Consider the following 24,159-nt stretch of genomic DNA (forward strand, 5'->3'; position numbering starts at 1 on the left):
TTATGGATAAAGCTTAGATATCCTTTGGAATCAAGCATTATCACTTAGTGCATAAACTTATCTTTTTATTGCAAAATTAAAAACAAAACATACTGAATGATGTCTAAGTACCACACAGATCCTCACAACAAAAAAGTTGGCACTGTTCTTTCCTATTTTGTTTAGGGAATTGGGGTAGAGGTGGAAGGGAGAGTTGCTTTGCCCTAGCTTAGTTATAAGTTAAACAGATATTAGAAATATCCCATTAATGTGCAATGTTCTATATTTTAATATATTTTGCGTTGGATAGGCTTATTTTCTGCCCATGAAGTAAGGAGCATGATGCTTGTACTTCAATTAATGTTAACATTTTAGTGGCTATTGCTAGCCACGCATGAATGCTGGCCATCCCAGGTGGATTTTGTGAATGCTGGAAAGATATACTAGATCTACAGCTGTAGATTTATATCTTCCACTGTATAACTATAGTGGACTGTAGTAAACAGCTGCAGGAGATAATTTCAGGTAGTAAAACAGTGACCAGAGAGCAGTGCTGAACTCTTTCTGCACTTACAGCTGTTCTCCCCAGCTGCTCTTCTTCTATGCAGGTGAAACTGAAAAGAAGCCCAAATGGGATAGGCAGAATATCTTAGGGATAGAGGAAATATTCAGCAATCTTTACCATCTCTCTGTGAATTCTGTTTCCACTTCCCATGCATAGGAAGTTTCCTACATTTAAACTTAATTACATCCAAAGCCTCTCCCTTTCTGTTTGAACTGTCATGTCCATTTCAGACAGTTTCCATTGTGGTATAGAAGTTAGTGTGGTAGTTTAAGATTTGGAAGATCATAATTCAGATTTTGGCTATATAGTTTCTGGGTGATTTAGCTTGGGTATTGCTCTAAGCATAATGGAGCCTACCTAAGAGATTTGTGGTAAACATTAATAAAAAGAAAACCCCAAAGGATAAAGCTACATATTGAACCCATCAGCAACTAGATGGGAAAGGAAATTTGTGAATAATAAATTACCTTGGCATTTTTACAAACTCTCAATTTTCCTTCCTTAGAGTTATTCCCAACTCCCATTCACAAAGACACTCTGGAAAACCTCTCACTCATCCATTTTGTTGCCTTATAAGTTTCATGTATATTGAAAGCTACTTGAATAGTATCTGCTTCTTTTCATTGCTCTGTATATCTGGGAGAAAGCTATAGATCAGGAAACACAACCTATGACCTCCAACAAGGCAGCATTCAGCTCTACCAACCAACCAACTACTTTTGGGAGGGGGAAGTCTGCACAGCCACTTTTGACTATGGAGCTAGACTTCAACAATCTCACTACCAAAAGTCAGAAACATAGTTTTCCATAATTTGTGGGAGGGAACATACACAAAGTATAAACAAGCTGGAAGATCCCAGCCCATTTTCTATCATTGTCCCATCCTCAGCCCCCCCCTTTGAAATTATGAGTTCCTAAAAAATTATCCATTCCATTCTAGATAACTGCTAATTTATAAAACGTGTCATCTCTTTATTAATATGTATTCTCACCCACTTGCTTCGCTAGGTTTCAGTGGAATGCAGTGGAATGCACTTCCCCAAGAGAGGAAGTGTATATCCAAAGTCTAGATTTCACCAATGGAAGTAAAGTTCTTGTTTTTACTCCTGTACCTTACAATTTATGCTAAAGAAAGAAAGAGGGTTAAAAACTATTCCCATCCCTCTATTTACATGGCAAAGAAATAGCTGCTATAACTCCTTCAACAACCATTACTATTGAGCACATTTGTCAGTGACAGAAGGTATCAGAAAGGCCCAGAGACTGATTTTGAGGCATAAATTTCAAGGTTTCTTTTAGAAAAACCAAGATCCATTGTAGAGGTTTGGCTGATTAGGATGGATGAAGATTATTATTATTATTATTTATTGAATTTATATACCGCCCTATCTCCCTTACGGGACTCAGGGCGGTGAACAGGCGATAATAAAAACCACGATAAATATACACAAGTTTATGTTCTAAAATCAAATTAAATAACAGGCCTGCTCTAAAAGTACCCCATACAAAGATATTGATTGGAGCACTTGGTTTATCTGTTTAATATAGGGAGGTTTTCTCTCCCCTTGTGTATGTTTTGTGGCATTTGATGTGGAACTTCCTGTTTGATCTCTATGAACAGGAATTGCTTGTGCAATTGGAATCCTGCAGAGATATCCTGGGATCTGTCAAGAAGCAGCTTGTGGACTGCCAGCAGGAAATGAAGGCAGCTGATCAACAGCTGCAGGAACAGAAGCAGGAATGTGAAGAGCTGACAAGGACCCTGGAGGACTGCAGGCTGAAAGCACAGCATTGGAAATCCTCAGTGGAGGTTCTAGAAAGGTGAAGGTGGGGGGGGAAAAAGCCTTGGCCTGTTGCTGTAATGATCTCAAGGGGCATGGCTTTGACTCAGTTCTTCTGGCAGTTGCACTGGTTGTGACCTCAGAAGATGCATCATAGAACTTTTTTAGTGATTTGTCACTTACAGAAACTCTTCTCGTTATGCAGATTCCCATAACTTCTGGGGGAAGGACTTTGGCACAGTAACAGAGTATCTACTTTGCACCAGTGGTGGGATATGTGAATAACTGGTTCTCTGTGTGGATGCTGCTTCCGGAAGTCCATTCTGGGCCTGGGCAACAAAAAATTAGCTACCGGTTCTGCTGAAGTGGTGCGAACTGGCTGAATCCCACCATTGCTTTGCACTCAGAAAATTTCAAGTTAGCATTTCTAAACAGGACTGGAAAAGGTTCTGCTGGAGAGTTGTTGGCAATCATTAAGTATAAACAGCATTGTACTAAATCAGAATGAGGCATATGCTGCTCCACCAGAATGCTTTTTTGCAACCTTTGAACTCTGATTTCATTGCTAAAGTTCAATGATAAGCTACCAAACAACAGCCCTTTTTGATGGGTTGCAGGCTGGTATATGTATTTCTTTTTTTAGAAAATAAAAAGTATGTTATTTTTAAAAAAATAAAAAACCATCCAGTTGTGGAGAGAAAGGTCAAAAATATTGGTCTTTCCCTTCTGATGACATCTTCACATCAATTCTATGTCCCTGTAGCCCTTTGTCATTGAAAACATACTATAGGTTATTAAAATGCTGCAGCCCCTGGTCCTGGGTTAGATAGAATTGTTTTTTGACCCAATATAAAGCAGCCCCTGATGTCTGTCCAGGACATAATTTTAATGATTCAGTTTGGTACTTACTTATGGGAGGATGAAGAAAAGCATACAATTGATTTTTCCATGATATTAACATGGAAGGTTCTTTTGTTCTGATGATGTGATTTCACTCTTTAACATTATTTTTTGTTGTGATAATCAGCCAAGGATGTGAGCAGTGATGATTAAAGTGATGATTAAAAGCTGGCTTTGGGAATAACATATATCAGCATTTGTTATTGCCAAAGTTATCAAATATCTCCGCTCATGGCCTCAGAAATATTATACTGATATTATTTAGCTTTGATGTTTATAAAAGCATATGTACACAATTAATTTGTTCAGAGAAAGTTGTTTGGCAAGGAAAGGTATCTGGTAACATATAAAGCAATGGATATTTACAGATCCTCTAAAATAATGCAGACAGATTAGTGGACAAATGCAACTTCCATGCAAATGCATTTTATAGCCTGACAACAATGCAAAAGACTCCCTTGTGAGTGCCATAAACACATACCTCTTGCAGTAGAATACATCTTCAAAAAGGCCTCTACTGCAGCACTCTGCTGTTAGATAGAATAATAATGGTAAAGGCACATTTAGAACCATTTAGGATTTTAAAGGTTAATATCAATGCCTTAAATTGTTCCTCATGAGCAATATTTTACATATGCAAGATGGTGAAAGAATTTATTTCTTCCATGTTTCATCGTTAACTTAACAAAATTTGTGGAGCCCTTAGAGCAATGGTGGCGAACCTATGGCACACGTGCCAGAGGCAGCACTCAGAGCCTTCTTTGTGGGCACACGCGCCGTTGCCCCAGCAGAGTTCGCCAGAGTAGCGAGCATGTGGCGTTTGGAAGTGACAGGGCAGGAAGTGAGCGAGCAAGCGGTGTTGGGCCCCCCCCGGGGATGCCCCAGAGATGGCAAGGGACATGCCCCGGCCACGCTCACCCAGTCTGCCGTGACTTCAGCCACGCCCACCCAGTGGGCCATGCCCACCCACTCCCCTAAGGGCACCATAATGCTGATGCAGCCCTGGCACTTTGTGATAAATAAGTGGGTTTTGGGTTGCAGTTTGGGCACTCAGTCTCTAAAAGGTTCGCCATCACTGCCTTAGAGTAATGCTAAGATATTTGCAGAAAAAAATGTTTTCTCTTCTCTAGGACTTCCTAGAATTGCTATATGATATGGTGGAGTCACATGGCTATTCCAGTTAGCAGTGAACACATAGAGACCCCTATCTGCAATAAGCCTGGTGCTGCTATAAGGATTTTTTTAAAGTTAAGCAAAGCCAGAAGAGATCTCTGGCTCAGATGACATAGTTTAAAAAAATAAATGTAATCCTTGTTCACTCCCAGCCAGTGAAATTAATGTTTTTGTAGAGTTTTAGAAAAATCCTTACAAAAATTGTCCATTCAAAATGGACAAGTAAAGCAAACTTTTTAAGATCTACCATCCCTTAATATGTAATGTATTCTGTTAACAATCCATTTGAATTTGGATTGCGATGTGTCATAATTCTGCCTTTAATTGAAGTTTAAGTAAATGACCTTTAATTCTTTCCATTTCAGTCATATGACAATGACTGAAAAATAGTTTGAATTCTCATCTGAAAGCTTGCCTGCTTTTGATATGCTTTGAACTTAAAAAAAAACAGTTTTAAAAAGATATTAGAAATAGCAGCTCAAAAACAGAAGAGATAAACATAACAGCTGTTATGGTGTATAACAACAGCTTTTCAGTAATAAACATGTACAAGAGTATATGCAGAAAAATAAATGTCCATTCTCCTACTGTCATAATAGGGGAGTGATCCTCAGCATTTCCCTTGGTTAGGGAGTGTTGTGGAAATCAACTATGCTGGTTTCATCTATAACTGGGGTGCTTGTGAACCCCTAATTCACACATTCACTACATTCATTTATAAAGTTCTAACTCCTAGTGCTTTGCTTAAGACACCAGGCTAAAAAGCAGGAGAACGTGAGTTCTAGTCCCACCTTAGCCATGAAAGCTAACTGGGGGACCTTGGGCGAATCCTTTACTCTTAGCTCAACTCATGTCCGAGGATAGTTATTACCAGGGAATATAGGAGGGAGAAATTGTGTTGACTATGTTGCCGCCTTGAGTTATTTGTAAAAATAATAAAGATGGGATACAAATAAATAATAAATACAATTTCTGCCGCCTTCCCCTTGGGAAAGAAAAGTCCTCTCAACCCTTGGGGACTGCCATCAAACTGTTCCTGGCTTTATTTTCAGGACCAGCTGATGTCAATAGGGAGTCAGATTTCGCTGGAGGGCATTTTTGCATCACCACATACATTTATCCAAACAATAGGAAGGGCCTACGAAACAATTGCTAGACCCAAACTCCCATTACTGCCAGCTAGCAGTGCTGTTTAATCCATAATTGTCCCAGATCATAAATAGCTTTCCAGTCAGGAACCTGGGAAGGCAGTATGCAGAATAAGGACTTCATTCTTTACCATAATGCAAAAGCGAAATGTTTACTGCTGTCATCATGACCATGGTTTTTCAAAGAAGCAGTTTAAAGGAATTCTTTTGATCCTTATGTTAAATGAAATGTAGTTTTATTTATTTGTTTGTCAGTCTATTGTAATTGAATGTGTGGATTCTCAGAATACCATATACCCATTCTACTATGAGATCATCTCAAATACCACCTCCCCTTCCAGTTCCGTCTCACACTTTTCTTCCAACAAGTATTTCAAATGTACGGCTTTTATAATTGGACAAAGAGCAGAGGGGAACGTAGTTGGAAAGGAACGATTTTGATGGGGGAGGGAGTGAACTTGTTCCTTCTACATTTTCTGATAGAAAATGAATTATTCATCCAAGCCCTATTTTGCAAAGAAGCAACTGGTCTTTAGAGATATGCAAAGATAGTTCCACTCTGACAGGCAAGGGCATGCCCATGGTCTGAATGATATTTGCCCAAAATTGTTCATATTTCTTTTCATTTCTCAGAGAGAAGGAGGCCTTGGAGATAGCAGTCGAAAGCCAGACTCAACAACTTGATGCCTCCCATCTGGAGGTAGAGCGCCTGAAATCGATGAACGGAGAGCTACAGAAACAGCGAAAACTCCTTGAAGAGCAAAAAGAAGATGCAATTAAGGAAAGGGAGAGGACACGGAAGGAATTGGAGCGGGGGTGAGATGCTGCAGTTGTGTCTCTAGCACTGTGTAATGAAAGAGGAATAGGACAAGAGGATATTGGTAGGCAGCAGTTAGTAGAAGAGCAGCTGAGACATTCCATTATGTGGGTGGAAAAGTAATCTGTGAAGAACAAATCCTTTTCACTCAGTGGAAGCCCCAGACTCTTTAAGAAAGTCCTGTCAAATTGCTACAAAATTTCAGGGCTAATTAATTAGGATTAGGGTATAACTAAAGATAGAAAAATAGGCAGAAAGCACTTATTTACACAACAATTGTGGAATTGGATGCTGCGATATATGAAGGCAATCATTTAAGATTATTTAAAAATGTAGATATTTATGGAGAACACAGTCAACAATAAACTTAGATATGACTATAGTTAATTGTTATTCCACAATCAGAGACAGCACAACTTTAATACTTGTTACTGAGCTGTCGTGACACAGTGGTTAGAATGCAGTACTGCAGGCTGACTCACTGGTCACTCCAGGAGTTTAATTCTGAATGGCTCAAGGTTGACTCAGCCTTTCATCCTTCTGAGGTTGGTAAATGAGGACCCAGATTGTTGAGGGCGATATGCTGACTCTGTAAGCCACTTAGACCGGGCTGTAAAGCACTATGAAGCGGTATATAAGTCTAATTGCTATTGCTACTGGAGAAGAACAGTAAGAACATCTATTTGTCCTTAATGTCTAATTTGAATCCTTTCCAGAGTCATGGTTGCCTGGGATTTAAAATAAAATCCTGGAATGGGGTATCCTAACAGATCTTTTACTTTCTCATTATTGCAATCTTGTCAACGACTACATCAGTATTCCTTGATAAATGTAAAGACAGTACAAATATGTTTTGGCATCTTTTGGCCAATATGCCAAAATCCAGTTTCCACACTGATATTCTCATTCCGTTTTATGCAAGTTAGGATCTCTAATCCAGAGGCTATCATGCAAGTCAATATCCATATTCACCAACTCAGATTCAGAATACAAACATGGTATCCCCACACATTCAGGATGCATCTGTAATGTGTTCAGCATAATCTGCTATGGTTTATGCAAAGCCTAATTAGACTTTTCTCTTTTCACAGGCAAAGGTCTCAGGAGCAACTTGAGGAAAGAATGTCAGTCCTGAAGAAAGAGTTAGTGAATGTGAAGGAATCTTTGAACCAAGCCATGCTGGAGAAAGATGTACTGGAGAGCGCAAAGGAAGGCTTGAGCAAAGCACTTTCCAAAGTAAGGATTGCTTGTTGACGTGTTTTTGCATGCCATTCGACTCTATTCCCATCTCTTGCCCTGACTTGGGAGATGTCTCCACTTTCAGTTCAGAAGTAGTCTTGCCGCAACATTTCACACTGTCGCAGTATCTTGCTTTTCTAAGAAATATTTTATGGAGGATATTCTATGTAAAACCTTAAAGAAGTGTTAAGTACTTCTTTATTTTACTAGTTTCTGCTTGCATAAACATAAAAAGATGTTGATTCCAGCATAGATGTGATGCTTCCAGCTAAATAAACAAAAGTGAGATAGTACTGACCTTAATTCTGTAGATTGGTATTGTACTTGACCCTGACCTTGAACTGTTATTGCCCAGCTGAATGCTGACACCTCAGTCAGTCTACTCTAGACTAATATATAAACTTTGTCCCTGGAACAGTATATTTGACTGTGGTTATTTGTACCTTAATTGCCATTATTATAAGCCACTCGAATTTGAACTGTTTGAATCAGCATAGAAATAATTAGCCATTTGGGGTGGGAGTTCCAAATGGAAACCATGAACACATAGAATGAAGAAAGCTGGCTACCTTAGTTACATCAGGTCTATATTACAACTATAGAAAAGAGTGTTTGAAGCATCAGGTTTTCAAAAAATGCCAGAGACACCAGATTGGAGAAAGCTAGTTTAAAATACCTAGAATATGTCATTCTCTAATCATAAAGATCATCAGTTGCTTTCCTGATGATGAAAAAAGCATACAATAAAACAATTAGCCTTTACTTTATTACAAAGCAATGACAGAGGGGCGGGGAAATAGGAAATCTGAAACAAGCTAATGCTGTAGAAAAAAAACAGCCAAAGTTTATTTTTCACAGCTTTAGAGGGGAAAAAAGCAGAACTATGGATGAAGTGCTTGCATGCTGTCATATTTTCAGAGCTTAACATTTCAAAAGAGCAATCTATGTGCAAAGTTAGATCTCTTTTCTCAGAAATATTATGCCCACCAATCCTGTGATTCAATGAAATCTTTGGGCAGATCCTTCATGAGTAAGTGTATTGGTCAAAAACTTCAGTAAAAACTACTACAGCTGCTCACATTGGCTCAGCTTAAGTGAGTAGCAGAATTTTTTTGCCACCCACTCTTTTGGCCTGTTTAACATTTCTGGAAGGGAAATGGCATTTTCTTAATAAGAATATTTCTGATTACATAATGATCTTAAAGAGAAATAGCACTTTCATTTGTACTTATGGATGCCAAAGATCATTCTCTGTCTTGTTTTAGGTGCAGTTAAATTTGAGTAGCATTGAATAGGGAATGGCCTGGTCAGATTTACATTTTTAAAATGTAATATTTTAATAACTTCCTCGATCTTTATGTTAATAATTTTGTATAACCTTTATTTTAACCAACATCTGATCAAACAACTAGCACTCAAAAAGTATGCATTTTCTCTCAGAAATCCATGCATTGTATCGAAGAGAGCAATCCAGATAGGACTAGATGGAGACATTGGAGTAAATATGCATTCAGAATTAAAGAATTATTTACCATGTCCTGCAGATAGATAGAGATTTTTGTATTACCAATTAACTAGTCATTAAAAACTAATTGCCATGCTTACAGTTTATCCAAATAGTAAAAATGATAAGGTTTGATGACTTTGTGAGTGTAGTCTAATCTGAATATGCCTACAATTTCCACCTCAGGTTGAAGCCAGCAACACTGAGCTTGAACTCTCCATACACAAGATGAAATCAGAAGATGCTGAACTAAGGGATTCGCTAGCCCGGATGGGAGCTCTGAATGAAGGACTAGCAAATGACAAAATCAAACTAAACCACATCATCCTACAGGTAACAAGATACTACAGTAACTGTACTATTGTCAGGCGTGAAGAATCAGGACCAGTTCCAGTTGAGATTATTTATTGCTCATGCCTATACACAAGAATCTTAGTCAACTAACAGTCAGCACTAAATTGGCACTAGGTAAGAGTTAACAGAATTCAAGAAGGATGGGACTTGGACCTCTTATGGGAACATAACAACTCCAGGCTGATTCCTCGCTTGACTCTGCCCTCAGGCTCTGTTTCTCTTTCTTCTACAGCTATGAACAGACCTTAGCAAAGAACAGTAATGGTACACATCAGCTTGTTTGCACTTGATGAATAACAACTTTCAAGTGTTAAAGATTTAAATATTGAATGAAAACTACTAACAGATTCGTAAATTGAAAATAAACATATTAATTGTACTTTATTCAAGAGAAAGAGCATAGTACAGTATACTCTTCAAGATAATAATAAAGAATACAGAATACAGAAAAGTGAGATACTGAAACAAAACAAAAGCAAAACAGAAAAATTATCGTAAGGAGGAACTTTCAATAGCTCCCCTTTTCCCTTTCTTTTCATAGTCCCTGTTTCTAATCACTACATAAATATTTGCACTTTTCTTGAAATATTGGAGATTGTTATTTACATTTGTTTAAACCATTTCATTTGATATTTTTATAATTGAACTCATACTTCTTTTTTCTTTAAAAAAATTTCCAAATGTCTAAACCTGCCTTTTTGTATATTATAGAAAAGGGAGCAATTCTTGCATGAACTTAGTTAAATAAATATATATAATGAGCTCTGCTATTGCTTCATATTCTCTGACTTTAATCTCCCATTCTTGTATTATTGGCAGGTTTTCACTTTTCTAATATTGTAGCAAATTGGTTCTGGTCACTGCCAGTACATATCTTATAGATTATGATACTTTTTGTTTATGCTCTCTGGAATTATTCCTAGTAAAAGTATGTGTGGTTTTAATTAAAATTCTTTTTTTAAAAAAAACAAACCATAAAGTTTTAGTGTTATTTCCTTCCAGTATTTTGGACACACATACAACACAAACACACAAACATAAAACCAGTGCATATGGTAGAATGTGTTATATATATATTATTGTATTTCCCACATTGATTATAGTTAGATTCAGTGGTGGGATTCAGCCAGTTCGCACCAGTTCAGCAGAACCGGTAGCTAATTTTTTGTTGGCCAGGCCCAGAATGGACTTCTGGAAGCAGCATCCACACAGAGTACCGGTTATTCACATATTTGAATCCCACCACTGGTTAGATTTGCCCATTTTGGGAATCATTGACAGGGATTTAAATTATCTATAAAACATTTTGTAACAATTGTTTCTAAAATTGTAACTTGGAGTCAATTTTATTGATTTTTCTATAGTTCTTCCCATTGTTACAATGTAATTATGTCTTTGATATTTCACATTCCATTTTACTATGCTGTTTATAATTTATTCTATCTCTGTATCATATATCAAAAAACAAGTCTACTACTATATTTTCAATCTTGTAAGATTTTGAATCTTACTCTTGTTTATTCTCCATTCCATATTGAATCTGTTAATTATTCGTTTTCATTCCTACAAAATTTTATCTGAAATTTGAACTGCTGCAAAAGCTTGCAGAGAATGAGCCATTTGTGATAGTTGCTGTTTGACGTTGCTATATAACAATGTTTTGAATTGTTCTCCTACATTCATTTTGTCTTGGGCCTCTACATATAGTCACTTGTTTTGTGAGATAGGCAGCTATATAAATTTGACAAATAAATAAAATTTATATAATTCCTAGGTGAGAGAGAGGTAGGGATATATGGATATAGCGCACCTATATCCATATATCCCTATAATCGATATAGCGCACCTGCCTACACTATATCCATTGAAGTAACTTCATTAAGGCAATGACAAATGGGAATAGTTTAAAACCCTGTGTAGTGATCCCACTGTTGTATCTGCCCTTACAATGATGATGATGATGACGATGATGATGATGATGATGATGATGATGATAATAATAATAGTAGTAGTAGTAGTAGTAGTAGTAGTAATAGTAATAATGTGGATATTAATTACATACATCTCAATTGGCTCTTAAGATTGCAGGCTGGAGAATTGCAGATGGCTGGAAATGTGCAAGTCTGTGTGTAAAATTTAAATCAAATTTTGCCTAAAATGTTTTTCAGCACAAATGCCAAATCTATATTGACTAGGATCCACAATCAAACTATCAATATTTCTGTCCTGTTGTTATTTTCCATTTGACAGTTGCGCATTTGGTAGAAATTTGTCAATATAAAAACACAGAACTAGGTAAGCAGACAAACAACCTGACTTGGAAGAAAGGGCAAGGGAGAAAAGTGTGTTTGTGGGTGTCTGTCTGTCTGTCTGTCTGTCTCTCTCTCTCTCTCTCTCTCTGTGTGTGTGTGTGTGTGTACACCAGTATATATCTACATAGATGCATATCTGTGTAAGATTTTTGATTCCTGATCCAGCGGTCTGTGTTTATAAAGTTGCTAATTTATTCTCAAAGGCAGTTTGGAACTTACAAATAAAGTTACTGCAAGATTGCAATATTTCTGCATCATTCCCTTTGCTGGCATGACTTCAAGTTAAGCCTGCCATTTATGTTCCTGTCCACCTTCTGTCCTCCCACTTCTAGAACTTGTACATCCCTGTGTTCCCTTTTACTATGTAGCTTGAAGATGAGAAGAGCAAGCTGGTAGGGAGGAAGCAGGAGCTGGATCAAGAGCAAGTGGTTTGGCGAGAACAACTTGCACTCTTTGAAAAGGAGCAGATGCACATGAGGGCAGAGAAACAAGAGTTGGAGCAGAGTTGCCAAGCCTTCGAAGAGAAAGGGGAAATGCTGGAAGGAGAAATAGCCTTGCTGAGAAGGGAAAGAGTCCAGCTACAGGACCAAATGATGCAGGTATGAAAAGATGAGGAGGCTTTTTATCACAGCAAAGTAAGTATGTACATCAGAATCAGCTTGGATCAACTTGGTTGTTCTGATTCAGACTTTTGCATTTAGCTGGATAACTCTGGAAAGATGACAAGCAAAGCTTGGTAAACAACTAGACAAACTTACATTCTATAGCCAAAAGAAAATGAATTTATGCAAATCACCCAAACTTATTGTATTTCTTGATTGCTAACATTATGGAGAGAGTACATTAATCTATAACTTTGCATCCCTACCACCAAGGACACCTTTTTCCCCCTGTCTTTATATTCTGGCATGTTAGGTATATGGAATAGTATTAGGATCCAAGGATTGCTATGTGACAAGGATATAAATAGATCTGTAAAACCTCTAAAGGCTGTAAATGTTAAGATATAAAGGATTCGTTTTAATAATAGTTTCTGTGAAGGAATCCAGAAGTTTTCATAGAAGACTTCCACTCAAAGTTGTAACACAATGAACACAGGGGTGAAAGAAGATTCTTTTTAGAAAAAAATTAATGGATCATTTTATTAATTACATTTATATCTTTTTTTCTTTAGAACTTTTGCCTTTTTTATACATTCTTCAGCCCCTTGCTACTAGTATCTGTGTCTCTGATGTATGTTTTTATCCATATTCTACCAGCTGAATAGCCAGAAACAAACTCTAGGTGAGCAACTGGCCCAGAGCCACAGAGAGATTGAAATGCAGACGGATTCACTCATCCGTGTGCTACAAGAGAAGGAAGACATAGCTAAGGAAAAGGCACAGCTGGCTGTGGAGCTCACTGCAATGCAGAGACAGAAGAAGTTGTTAACAGAGGAGACAGACACTCTCAGGTAATGATTATCTCTGATGAAACAATGGGACATGAAACAGAACAGTGACCTGGAGTTAAATGCATGCAAATTATGAATGAACATCAGGAAAAATTTCTTAACAGTAAAAACAGTTATCTATTGAAATCAATTACCAAGGGAAGTGGAAGTCTCCCTTTTAATGAATATATTCAAGCAGAGCAGCCATTTATCAGGAATACTTTAATTTGGATCTAAATCACTCCTTTCAATTCTATGATTTGATGATTCCCTAACAGTAACTTTGTGGATTAACTTAAAGCTTAAGTTAACTTAATGATTCAGTTATGACTGGCCTCACATGAGATTATGTTACTTTTATCAGGTAAGATTTGCTCTATTCTTGCTTAAACACATGAGTTCCACACTTAAAACAGAGATCAAATGTTCACATGAATAGAGAAGTACCTCATAATATATTAAATGAGACAGGAAAGCTGAAGATTTTTTCCAGTTTCTTGTAAATGTATTCTGTCATAACTACAGTAAGTTTATATTTAACCCATCCCTGAATCATATTTATTCATTATTTTACCAACTACCTGAGGAGCCAATTAAAATAAAGTTTCATGGTTTCACCATCACACAGAAAATTAATACTTACAGGGTTTTTTTCCTGGTCTAAATTGGATAGCTTTAGTTTTGTTGCATTCTCTTTCAATTTGGAGTAGGCTGCTTGTCTCCCAAGATCATCCAAACCTTTAAAGGACACTGTTGTTCTGGCAAATGAATTATTTACTAATTGTTGGCTTTAACTAACTCAAACTTGGGTGGTGGTGGGTGTTTTGGTTCTTACTTGACCAACAGAAGAAGAAATTGATCTGAAATGGTATAGGGTTTCCTGCTTGAGCAGGGGGTTGGACTAGAAGATCTCCAAGGTCACTTCCAACTCTGTTATTTTATTATTCTGTTATTCTATTAACGAGGTACTTCTCTATGGCTTATATTTCCAATTGTCCGATTTGCTGTTTCTATCTTTTTTTTTTTTTTGCTCTGCCTTGCTGCTACTGATTCTCCACATTCCACAGAAGCATGCTTGTTTGTATATTAATAATTATAATAATGCCTCTAGTTTTCCTTGCTTTAGCCACCCCAGTGTGTTGAATGGGTCAGTTGGGGCAAAAAAGTCAATTATGGAGGAGAATAGGAGAACTGTAGTTCAAAGTAAGATCTATACACAAATGTAGCAGTGATGAAGACCTACTTGAAGAGAATTATTAGTTCCTGAACAGACTTTGCTTTCAGATTGATTACTCCAGCTCCTACTGTTGCAAAGCTGGATTTCTCAATGCTCAATGCTCTCTAAACTATTGGTGTCCCACGTCAGATATTTATAAATGATTATAAAACTGTGCTTGCTATTTTCTCATCTTGGTTAATTTCTTGTCTGTCACTGTTATCATATAGCTCCTGCAAATCCATTTTTAAAATCTCAATGAAATAATGTTTAGTTCTGTATTGATTAATATGTCTGTAGTGATTGAAAAACTAAAGGAAATCTGAATAAATATGGTGATTTTCAACTTTTTCCTCATTACCAAGGCTTATGTTTTATTTTACAATTGTTTTAGCAGTGGTATCTAGCCAACATTGTCAAGTATGGGTTTAAATGCTAAGCAAGGTCAGGCCAGGTTAATATTTAGATGAGAGAACATCAGAGAAGCCCAGGATATAGGCTAAACTGAGAAGTAAGAAAAAAAATCTTGAAAGAAAGCAATGCCAAATTACATTGGTACTACTGCTAAGAAAACTGCAGGATGCACTCTTATAATTAAAACTAATGTTTATGGTTCTCAGAGTATCTTTCCCCACAAATACAATGCAGAAATCTTGCCTTCTGGATTTCACATGAGTGAGTGGTATCAGATCCTGTGGTGGGTTGTATTACCAATGCCAACAAACATGTATATTACAGATAGCCCTTGACTTATGACCCAAAGCTGGCTGGGAAGGTTACAAGCATGGTTCCGGGACAATGCATCGGTCATAAATATATGCCAGTTGCTAAGCACACAATTTTTTATCACATAACCATGGGGATGCTGCAGCAGTCATAAGTGTAAAAAAAATGGTCATAAGTCTTTTTTTTCTGTGTTGTTGTAACTTCAAATAGTTGCTAAATGGATTGTTGTAAGTTGAGGACTACCGGTAAATACTAGCTGAACAACAGCCTCTTTTTAAAAATATTGCTTTGTGGATGTCTGCAGATCCAAGGTGAAGATAGTCTAATTGATTGGCACTGATTATATCCTAATGTGCTTTTAGAACAGAGAAGGAATCCCTGGAAACCAGCCTTTTTGAGGCACAAGAGCTGGCAGCTCAACTTGAGGCCCGCAAGGAACAATTAGAAGGAGAAAATCAAGGCATTGATCTTTCCAGGAAGGCACTCCAAGGTACAGTAGGCATAATCTGATTCAACAATACATTTGGATTCAAAAATTCAGGAAGTCTTGAGTTTTTCCACTGAGTTTATTTATTTTATATGGCCTAACAGAATACAGCATTAACTGTTGTTTTTATTTTCGGTACTCATGCTGCTGCTTCTTCCTGAGAGATCCTTGTGAGGTCCAGCAGCCAGAATGTGTTGACTATTAGCCACAACAAAGTCACGTTGCCCAGGGTGCACCACGAGGAAGCATGTCTGCATTGCACCCATTTTTTTACTGAGTGACAATATTTCATAAGACGGAAATCTTTTATCCAATTCTGGGAATTTAGCTGGATATTTTAAAACCACTTTATGCAAGGCAATTTTTTAAAAAAACTTTTGTGCTAAGACAATGCCCAACACAGCTTGGTTGTTAGCATTCTCATAATAATTAATGAAAACACAGAAAATAGAGAACAGCAGTAAATAAACATTTTCACGCTAGAACCATATGCAAAGTGAAGCCTTCAAGAAGCTGTTTTGATACCAAAGCTTTTACCTGTTTATCAGTTGGATTTAGGCATGAACAGTTAGATGAGCTATGAGATGATGTATCAAAATGTTGCAGCCGCGTCACACTGCAGACTCATTTTCAATTGGTAATTTTTTTACAGGTATTATTACCAAGCCAAGTGTCTAGCTTCCAATAAATAAGTTCTCCTGCTACCATATCACACTGCTAATTCATATTCAGTTTAATTGTTCTGGTGCTTTTCAATTAACAGTCATATTATTTGAACAGAAAAGATACTGACTCAATTTCATAAAGTAGCTGCAACTTTTTTTCTAAATGGTTTTGGAAGATCTACAATCAAAACTCGTATTTACTACTTTTTCTGGGTGCAGTGCCCATTTCATCATTCATTTTCATCAAAAGCAAAGAAAATGTTCCAAGAAGCAGGAAAAATACTTAACAGTCTTCAATAATTAATATTAGTTTTATGGTTCATTTTTCTCAGGACATCAGATTCTACAACATTAGAAAATCAATTTTGCTGTAACAGGATATTAAAAAACTAAAGTACATCTTTCTTTTGGATCATCTTCATTTGTGAGATGATAAAACACAGCAACTCTGTGTCTTTAAGAAATGAAGCATTTTTAATGAAAGATTGTTCTAATCACATCTGATCTCCAGATTGCACCTGTCAACAAATTACTTTTTGGACAACAGTGTTGCATATCAGCTTGCATATGTTACAATCTTGTATATTTGTTTAAGATTATAAATGTACTTATATATTTTTTTAAAAAATGGGGAAGTAGATGGTCTTTGTTTCTTTTGTGCTTTGTATCTGTTACTCCTGTTCTTTGATTGGTTTTACTTTTCAAAGTTTATTGAAATTAACATTATAATTTTTAAAAAATTGATGGGATATAGTCTTAATCCCATAGAGAGCTCTATGCTGACTTCTGAAACAGTAATTTTGAAATATCACTTTCTGGGAAGCAAAAAATGGCTATGAGCCTTATATGCACGTTTCTGAGGCTCTTGAATGCATTTGATAGTCCACTCTATGACACATAATGCTGAATTGAATGGACCATTGGCCTGATCTAGAAAAACTGACCTTATTTGTAGTTTTCTCTATTTTATTCTGACTTTCTGGCAGTTTTAGCAAGGTGGTTAGCAGTGGCTACAACCAAATTCAAAAGCAGATACCACAAAACATATCAGAGCAAACAATGTTTAAAAATACTATGAATAAAGAATAATTAGAGGATGGGATTATTATCTTTTGGAGGAATAGTATCAGTGAACTAAAAGACAATGGTGAAGCCTGGTATGATTGAAATCTTTTTCAACATTGTGTGTATTGGAGAATATCTAAGAATGTCTTCTAAGTAGAGTTTGTTTTCTTTCACAGTGGAATTAGGAAAGGTTCGGCAAGAACTTGAGCTTCAGGAGAGTACCCTGAGAAAAGAGAGAGAGATGTTGAAGCACCAGTTAACTCAAACAGAAGAAGAGTGTCAGTTGTCTATGAAACATCAAAAGCAAGCTTTTGAAGAGGACCTTGGGACTCTTAGAAAAGAGAAGGTCAGTTATGCAGGTTCAAGAAATCAACAGTCCTAGAGCAATTTATAGTGGTTGGTATCAAATAGCCCTTGCCTCCCCAAACTAAAATCAATTCTAATACATCATATCAGGCTCCATAGTTGGTAGCTATGTTTGTTTGGGGGGTAAAAGCAACAAACCAACACGTGGCAAAAATTAACAGATTTATAATTACAGGAACTTTAATCAACCACACTTTATTTCATCAGAATCCATTAAAATATTGTTTAAGGCACTACAAGAACAATTGTTGGATTTATAAGAATACATTTGCCTCATTGCTATAATTTAAATAATAAAAGAATTTTGATTTTTTTTTCAGCTGTTTACATGTATATCCGCTATGAGATCATTCTCCTTGCTAGGGTTGATAGATATTCATTATGAGGATACGGATCATCTCAAACTTTCTGAGAGAGAGTAGTATCTACTGTAATACTTTGCCATAGAGTTAACATAAACAACTTAAGATTGCCATTAAATGGACAAAATAGAATCAAAGAGCTTTGATGCAAATATGATAAATTCTCTTTGTCTATTCTACTGTCATTATTTAATAGTTCCTAATATATTTCTCTTAAGTAACTTGGAGAAAAGTATATAACTGCATTTTCCTCTGTCTGCTGTGAAGAATTACAGCTTCAACCTAGTTATATCAGTCATGTGTCTTTGAGAAGGATGATTGTGAGATGGGATACATTTCAAGTTGACCTCCCCTCCCCCCAGCCTTATAATTCTATACATAAAAGGGTCAAGATTTGTAAGAAATTAAGGATAGTAAAGAAATACCATAATTAACAAGTTTGACTGGCAGATTCATTTTTCTTATGAATATTAGATTATAGATCTTCAGTTCCTGGTTTTTGGAATGACAGATTGAAGAACATATAAATTTGCTTAATAAACCATAAGATTGTTGCAGCTAAACATAGACCAGCATGAAATATTCAATATATATTCTCTTATGCTCAAGCCTTTTAATGTAATGCTTTTTAATAATATTTTTAAAAAGAGTAGACTAGGTTACCAATTTAGTTCTCCTATACAGCATGCAGCATTCCCAATTATGGTAAGGATACAATGCCAGTTTGGGAACATTTTGGCCATTATGCCACAGGTGCAACTAAAGCCCAGTTTTATACAAGGTGTGCTTCTGCTATTCTATGCAAACTAGGGTCTCCAATCTAGAGATTATCTTGCAAGCGAACATATTGTTGCCAGTACCCCAGCAACCAGAAGATACACTAGATGCCTTGGCACACTCAAGATTCTTTATTTTTTTTAATAAATTGAGGAAATAACTGTATCTTACTAAAAATACAGAACTAGAATAGAATGTATTATGCAAAAGTTTGGTCTTAAAATAGGTATCTTTTCTCTCTAGCTATGAAGTTCAGTGACTGAGTTCAGGTTATTAGCTGTAAGTCAACTTATTTTAACCTATACTATAAAGTTATTAAGATGATAAAATACAAGGACCCACATAGACGATCCATGGAAAGAAAAGTGTAATAGAAACCTATATTAATACATCCATGAACAATAATTCTTTATAAATTGCATATTATAATTCAGAATTTGAATAGAAGTGAATATATGTAGCTCACGGTTAAACTGTGAAGTCTTGGTGTTCTCTGAATTTGGTTGTTTGCTTGTAGACATTTCATTATCCAACTAAGTAACTTCACCAATAATATCATCATCCACAATTCAAAATCATTTCCAAGCATATCATGCATGGATGATAGTCCATCGCCCAGTACTCCATTTGCAAATACCATGAGATTGCAAAATAACAAATTTCATCAATGCAAATATTTGTGCTTTAATTTCAAAAATATGACTGGTGTGGAAGTAGAAGACATTAAGGAAGTCTTTAATTCCCATCCTTGATATCTTGTGAAATGGACTAATATATGCAAAATCCAGCTGCACAATGTTCAAGTAAAAATGCAAATATAAGACTGCTAATAAGACTAGGAGGCTTTTTGGAAGTAAACTGCTTCCATACCTAGCTTTATGCCTCCTCATCTCAAAACTGATTAAGAATTAAGCCACCAATTTTCAGCTCAACCCATTTGAGTAACGTTGCCCATAGAACTAAACAGCAGATCAGGAGGATGAATTCAGTAAAAGTTCTGGCTGAAGTTCTTGGATGAGAAGCAAAATGTCTTCAGTTGCCTTTTGAAAAAACTTCTTTGGGGTGCCTTTATTAAAAGTTTATTTTCTGTGTACTCTGAAACTCTCTGAGATCAACCCAAAGTGCATAGTTAAATGTCTATGAAGATTCTGGATGACTGAGAATCTCTGAGATCAAAATTTCCAAAAAGTCCCAGGAGACAGGCTTTTAATCATATTGAGCTCATATTCAGTAATATTTTAGTTGATAAATACTGTACAATACACTGCTGATACCAGGAGATCCTACGTCTGGTCCTGATGGAGGAAAAAGATGAAAGTGTGAGCTGTCTTCAGCAAGAGAAGGAAGAACTGGTGTCTAAGTATGAAGCTGAGAAAAGGGAGCTCATGGAGGAAATCTTCACTTTGCAGCAGCGCAGAGATGAAAGCCTCCTTATGCTAGAAAATGAAAAACAAAAGGTGAGAGGAAATAGTTGAAAGGTTATACAAGACAGAAGGAAACTTTGTTCCCCATCTCTCCCGTGATATTATCTATTGAGGACATTACATACAGGGATTTACTCAGAGCTCAATGAACACAGACTGTCAATATTCTCCATACTGGGTAATATTCAGAAGGGAAAAGAAGGGTATTTTCACCAAAATATTTTTTGGAAGTAGTAGAGTTGCATCTGGTTCTATTATCTGAAATTGAAAACTTGAGAATTTGTTCAGGTTCATATTTTTAAGGAAACAAACCTCATTCACTTTTTCTGGATTAATAAGGAAATTGGGATATGTTTATCCTTTCTTTTTCATAGATTTTTTTTAAAAGAAGTAACGTTCTTAATTTAGCATTAAGTAGATAATAAATATCCATATATTGTGGGAAAGTATGTTAAAATGCTAATTTTCATACTTTTTAAAAAAATATGCAGATTGAAATAGAAGAGTTAGAACTTTTTGATGTGTAAGCATAAAAGAAACTGAAATAGACTGGAAAGAGATTGATCCAGGCATTCTTAATATCTAATAGTTTTCAGTATCCCTGAGGTATTTTGATATCATTCGCTACAGACCTTATTTTAATGGGAATAGAATATTTATTTATTTTACTAGACAGTATCATTCATGTAAAATGGAAAGCAGGCAGTCCCAGTGCCATTCCATGGAATTACCCCTGACCCCTAGAGTTATTGCAGCTGGCTGACCTTCCATGCCAGATCTCTCTTGCAGTTTGGTACTGTAACCGGACACATAATACAATCCAATTAGTGCTTTATTTTAGTTACACTTTGTTGAACAAATAAAGAGCTGCTCCATAAATCATAGTTACAAATCACCGTAACATCTTAGCCCAAACCAAATAAAATACGTATTGCAATGGCTTGAGTTAAGTGTAAATTGAAAATTGCTAGCAGCCGTTGTTGGGTGCAACAGAGAAAGGCAATTGAGGTAAACAGAAAAAGATATCAAAAAGAATTGCAGGACTGACAGGCTATAGACTTCTATAGAGGAAAAAGTAAACAAAATAGTCATGTTTCCTGCCCATCCATCAAATACGATTTTGTTTCTCCTGACAAACGTCCCTGAGAATTTTGCTTTAGGGTAACTTTGAAAAAGTGTGCTGTCCTGATAAATCCATGGACACATCCCTGTAACATTCTTGGCAACAGCACAAAAGGGGTTTCCCATGTCCACTTTCTATGATGTTTTACACCAGGGGTAGTCAACCTTGGCTCTTTTATGACTCGTGGACTTCAACTCCCAGAATTCCTGAGCCAGGAAGCTGGCTCAGGAATTCTGGGAATTGAAGTCCACGAGTCATAAAAGAGCCAAGGTTGACTACCCCTGTTTTACACTATCCCCAGTCTAGCCCATAGTTCTGATATTTCTTGATGCTTTTCCATCTAAATCCTAAACTGGTCAGATCTTGCTAGATTTCTGAGATCAAATACTATTTTAAATATGTTAATAATGTCAATATTGTTAATAAATAAAAGTCATAAACTATATTCAGGACAGTGTAAGGTTGATAAAGTGATGAGGATGTTTGTTCTCATCATCTTTAGGCAGTCTCTCAGAAAGAAGTTGAAAAGAATCTCCTTGGTGAAAAACTCAGTGAGTTACAAAGAGAGCTGAAATATGCCAGGTCTGAGATTGAACAGGTGAAACTTGATGCTCTGAAGCGACAAGAGCAAGATAAGGTGAGTATGAACCTTTTCTTGTGACATAAGGGCAGAATTTTATTCCTTGCAGCTCTTTCATCCCAAAGAACACCTAGGACCACACAGATCAGAAGATAACTTCTTATCCTTTCATGACTAGTGGGTAGAAGGATTTGCTTGTGGCTTTCCATATCTATGTCACCTTTTATGGAACTCTCCCACAATAAAGCCAGCCTGCTTTGGTCCTTAAGGGACATTCAGAAAAAAGATGACAATGTTTTTGTTCTGCCAGCTATATGGAAGAAGTGGATTTTTATTCTTACTGCTGTGTTGTTAGGCTTATTCTGTTGACCTTGATGACTTTGTTACTTTTGCATAGAATTCTAAAGATAATGCTTCTTGAGTTCTTTTATAAGTAGAAAGAATGTACATTTAAAATATGGTTGGTTCCTTAAGCATTTTTAAAAAGCTAAGTAGAGCAGCTTAAGTATTTTTCAGTATCGTTATTGGACTGAAAGGTAACAAGATTAATGGAAATAACAAAACAATACAGGCTTAAAACCTAAAGTTTTGAAATCTATTTTGTGAAATTATTGGACAACAGTACAGTATATTCGGCTCAGCAAGAACTACATAAAAGGACAGGATCTGAGAGTTTTGTTTTCTTTTGCTTTGGTGGAAAAATGTAAATTTCAGAAAATTGAGACAGATTACTGTAAAGTTTAAATTGAGACAGATTACTGTAAAGTTTTGTTTTCAACCACAATTATTTAGCATCTTATAATATTGACATGCAGTGGATCCCTAGGCAGTATAGGATATTAGCATACATTTCATGCAATTAAAAATAAAGCGTATAAAGAAAATTAAAACACAGAAAATATAAAAATACAAATTAGCAGTGGAGAGAGAAAATCGGCTGGAGATTTCAAGTACGGATTAATATTGTCCTGGATCTGCCTCCAGTTCTCAGTCATGAAAATCGTACAGATGCCAGCACTTATTTAGGGCTCTGCTTTGTTGACATCTGTGATAAAAGGTTTATTTCCAGCTACATACAAACTGAGATTAAGAAAATGACTACAGATTAAGTTTCCCAGCATTCATATCCCAACAGTTTCTAGGAAATCTATAATGCCATAAGGGGGCAGTGTTCTTGCAGAAAATAAAGTCAGCTCTTTCCCCCCCCCCCCCTTCTGCCCAGCCAGATGGACTGAAAATGGCAGCTTATTCAAAGCTCCTTCCCGTGGCCTTGATATAAATGAGGGTAACAACAAAAAGAAAACATGTTTGTAAGCCATCTGTGTATATACACAGCAGCTATGAGAACTATTGAATATATTTAGTATTATACAAATATATTAAATATTTTAACAATATTAAATATTCAAGTGCATTTTAGTATTCTATATTTATCATCCCCCTTTTCTTTGGAAAATGAAAACAGTGAGCATGAGAAATTTAGTTGCACAAAAACAATACTTTATGGTAATGGGGTTGAGAAAGAGTGACTAGCCCACAGCTCTATGGTCAAGGAGGTCAGTTCCCTAATCCCAATGCAACATCTCACCACTCCCTGGGAGAAAGAAAATGTGGGAGAACTATAGCTCTGCCCACTTCCCATTATCATAAGGTATCAAGAGCTTCTCTGAGAGAAAACAGCTACTGTGGAGAAAAGACCAACCCACTTTTGCTCCATAGATGAGGTATAGAGATGTGGGATTGATACTGAGAACCAGTTTCTTGGGGCAGTACATAAGCAACCAAAGGGCTTCTAGTTACAAGGCTGAAGTGTGCAAGGGAAAACTAACCAGGTGTGCAAATGACAGAAAAAAAGTGTTGCAGTATAAAAGGGGACTGGATTCTCAAGCTGTACAATGGCAATTAAACAGCATGGACAAATCATTTTTAACATCTTTCCTGAACTGCTGTAGCCTTAATTTGAATCAGAGTTCTTATGGTTGCTTTTAATGTTTTCTTTTTTTAATGCAAGAAAATTGATCAGTGGATTTTGTGGTTCTGATGTCTTCAAGGTTGTTTTTTAAAAGCAAATCTATACTTAGAAAGCATGGGAATGTAACTAATTGAAATTCTAATTACTTGAAATTAATGTGGCATAGCACCAAGGATGAAATACTAACAGTTA

The 24,159-nt window shown here is 36.3% G+C and overlaps 1 protein-coding gene across 1 annotated transcript in view; it reads left to right on the forward strand.

The window, feature by feature from the left end:
* Positions 1-24,159, forward strand: part of LOC107288151 (rootletin) — a 96,955-nt gene that overhangs the window by 30,410 nt on the left and 42,386 nt on the right. Inside the window, exons 13-22 of the mRNA XM_015816737.1 lie at positions 2,166-2,365; positions 6,180-6,362; positions 7,455-7,599; positions 9,293-9,439; positions 12,141-12,371; positions 13,032-13,225; positions 15,509-15,636; positions 17,540-17,709; positions 20,146-20,325; positions 21,918-22,052. Coding sequence (XP_015672223.1) covers positions 2,166-2,365; positions 6,180-6,362; positions 7,455-7,599; positions 9,293-9,439; positions 12,141-12,371; positions 13,032-13,225; positions 15,509-15,636; positions 17,540-17,709; positions 20,146-20,325; positions 21,918-22,052 — 1,713 coding nt within the window. The remainder of the gene's footprint in view (positions 1-2,165; positions 2,366-6,179; positions 6,363-7,454; positions 7,600-9,292; positions 9,440-12,140; positions 12,372-13,031; positions 13,226-15,508; positions 15,637-17,539; positions 17,710-20,145; positions 20,326-21,917; positions 22,053-24,159) is intronic.

The sequence above is a fragment of the Protobothrops mucrosquamatus genome, unplaced genomic scaffold, assembly GCF_001527695.2.
Source record: "Protobothrops mucrosquamatus isolate PMUCROS unplaced genomic scaffold, P.Mucros_1.0 scaffold488, whole genome shotgun sequence".
Lineage (NCBI taxonomy): Eukaryota > Metazoa > Chordata > Lepidosauria > Squamata > Viperidae > Protobothrops > Protobothrops mucrosquamatus.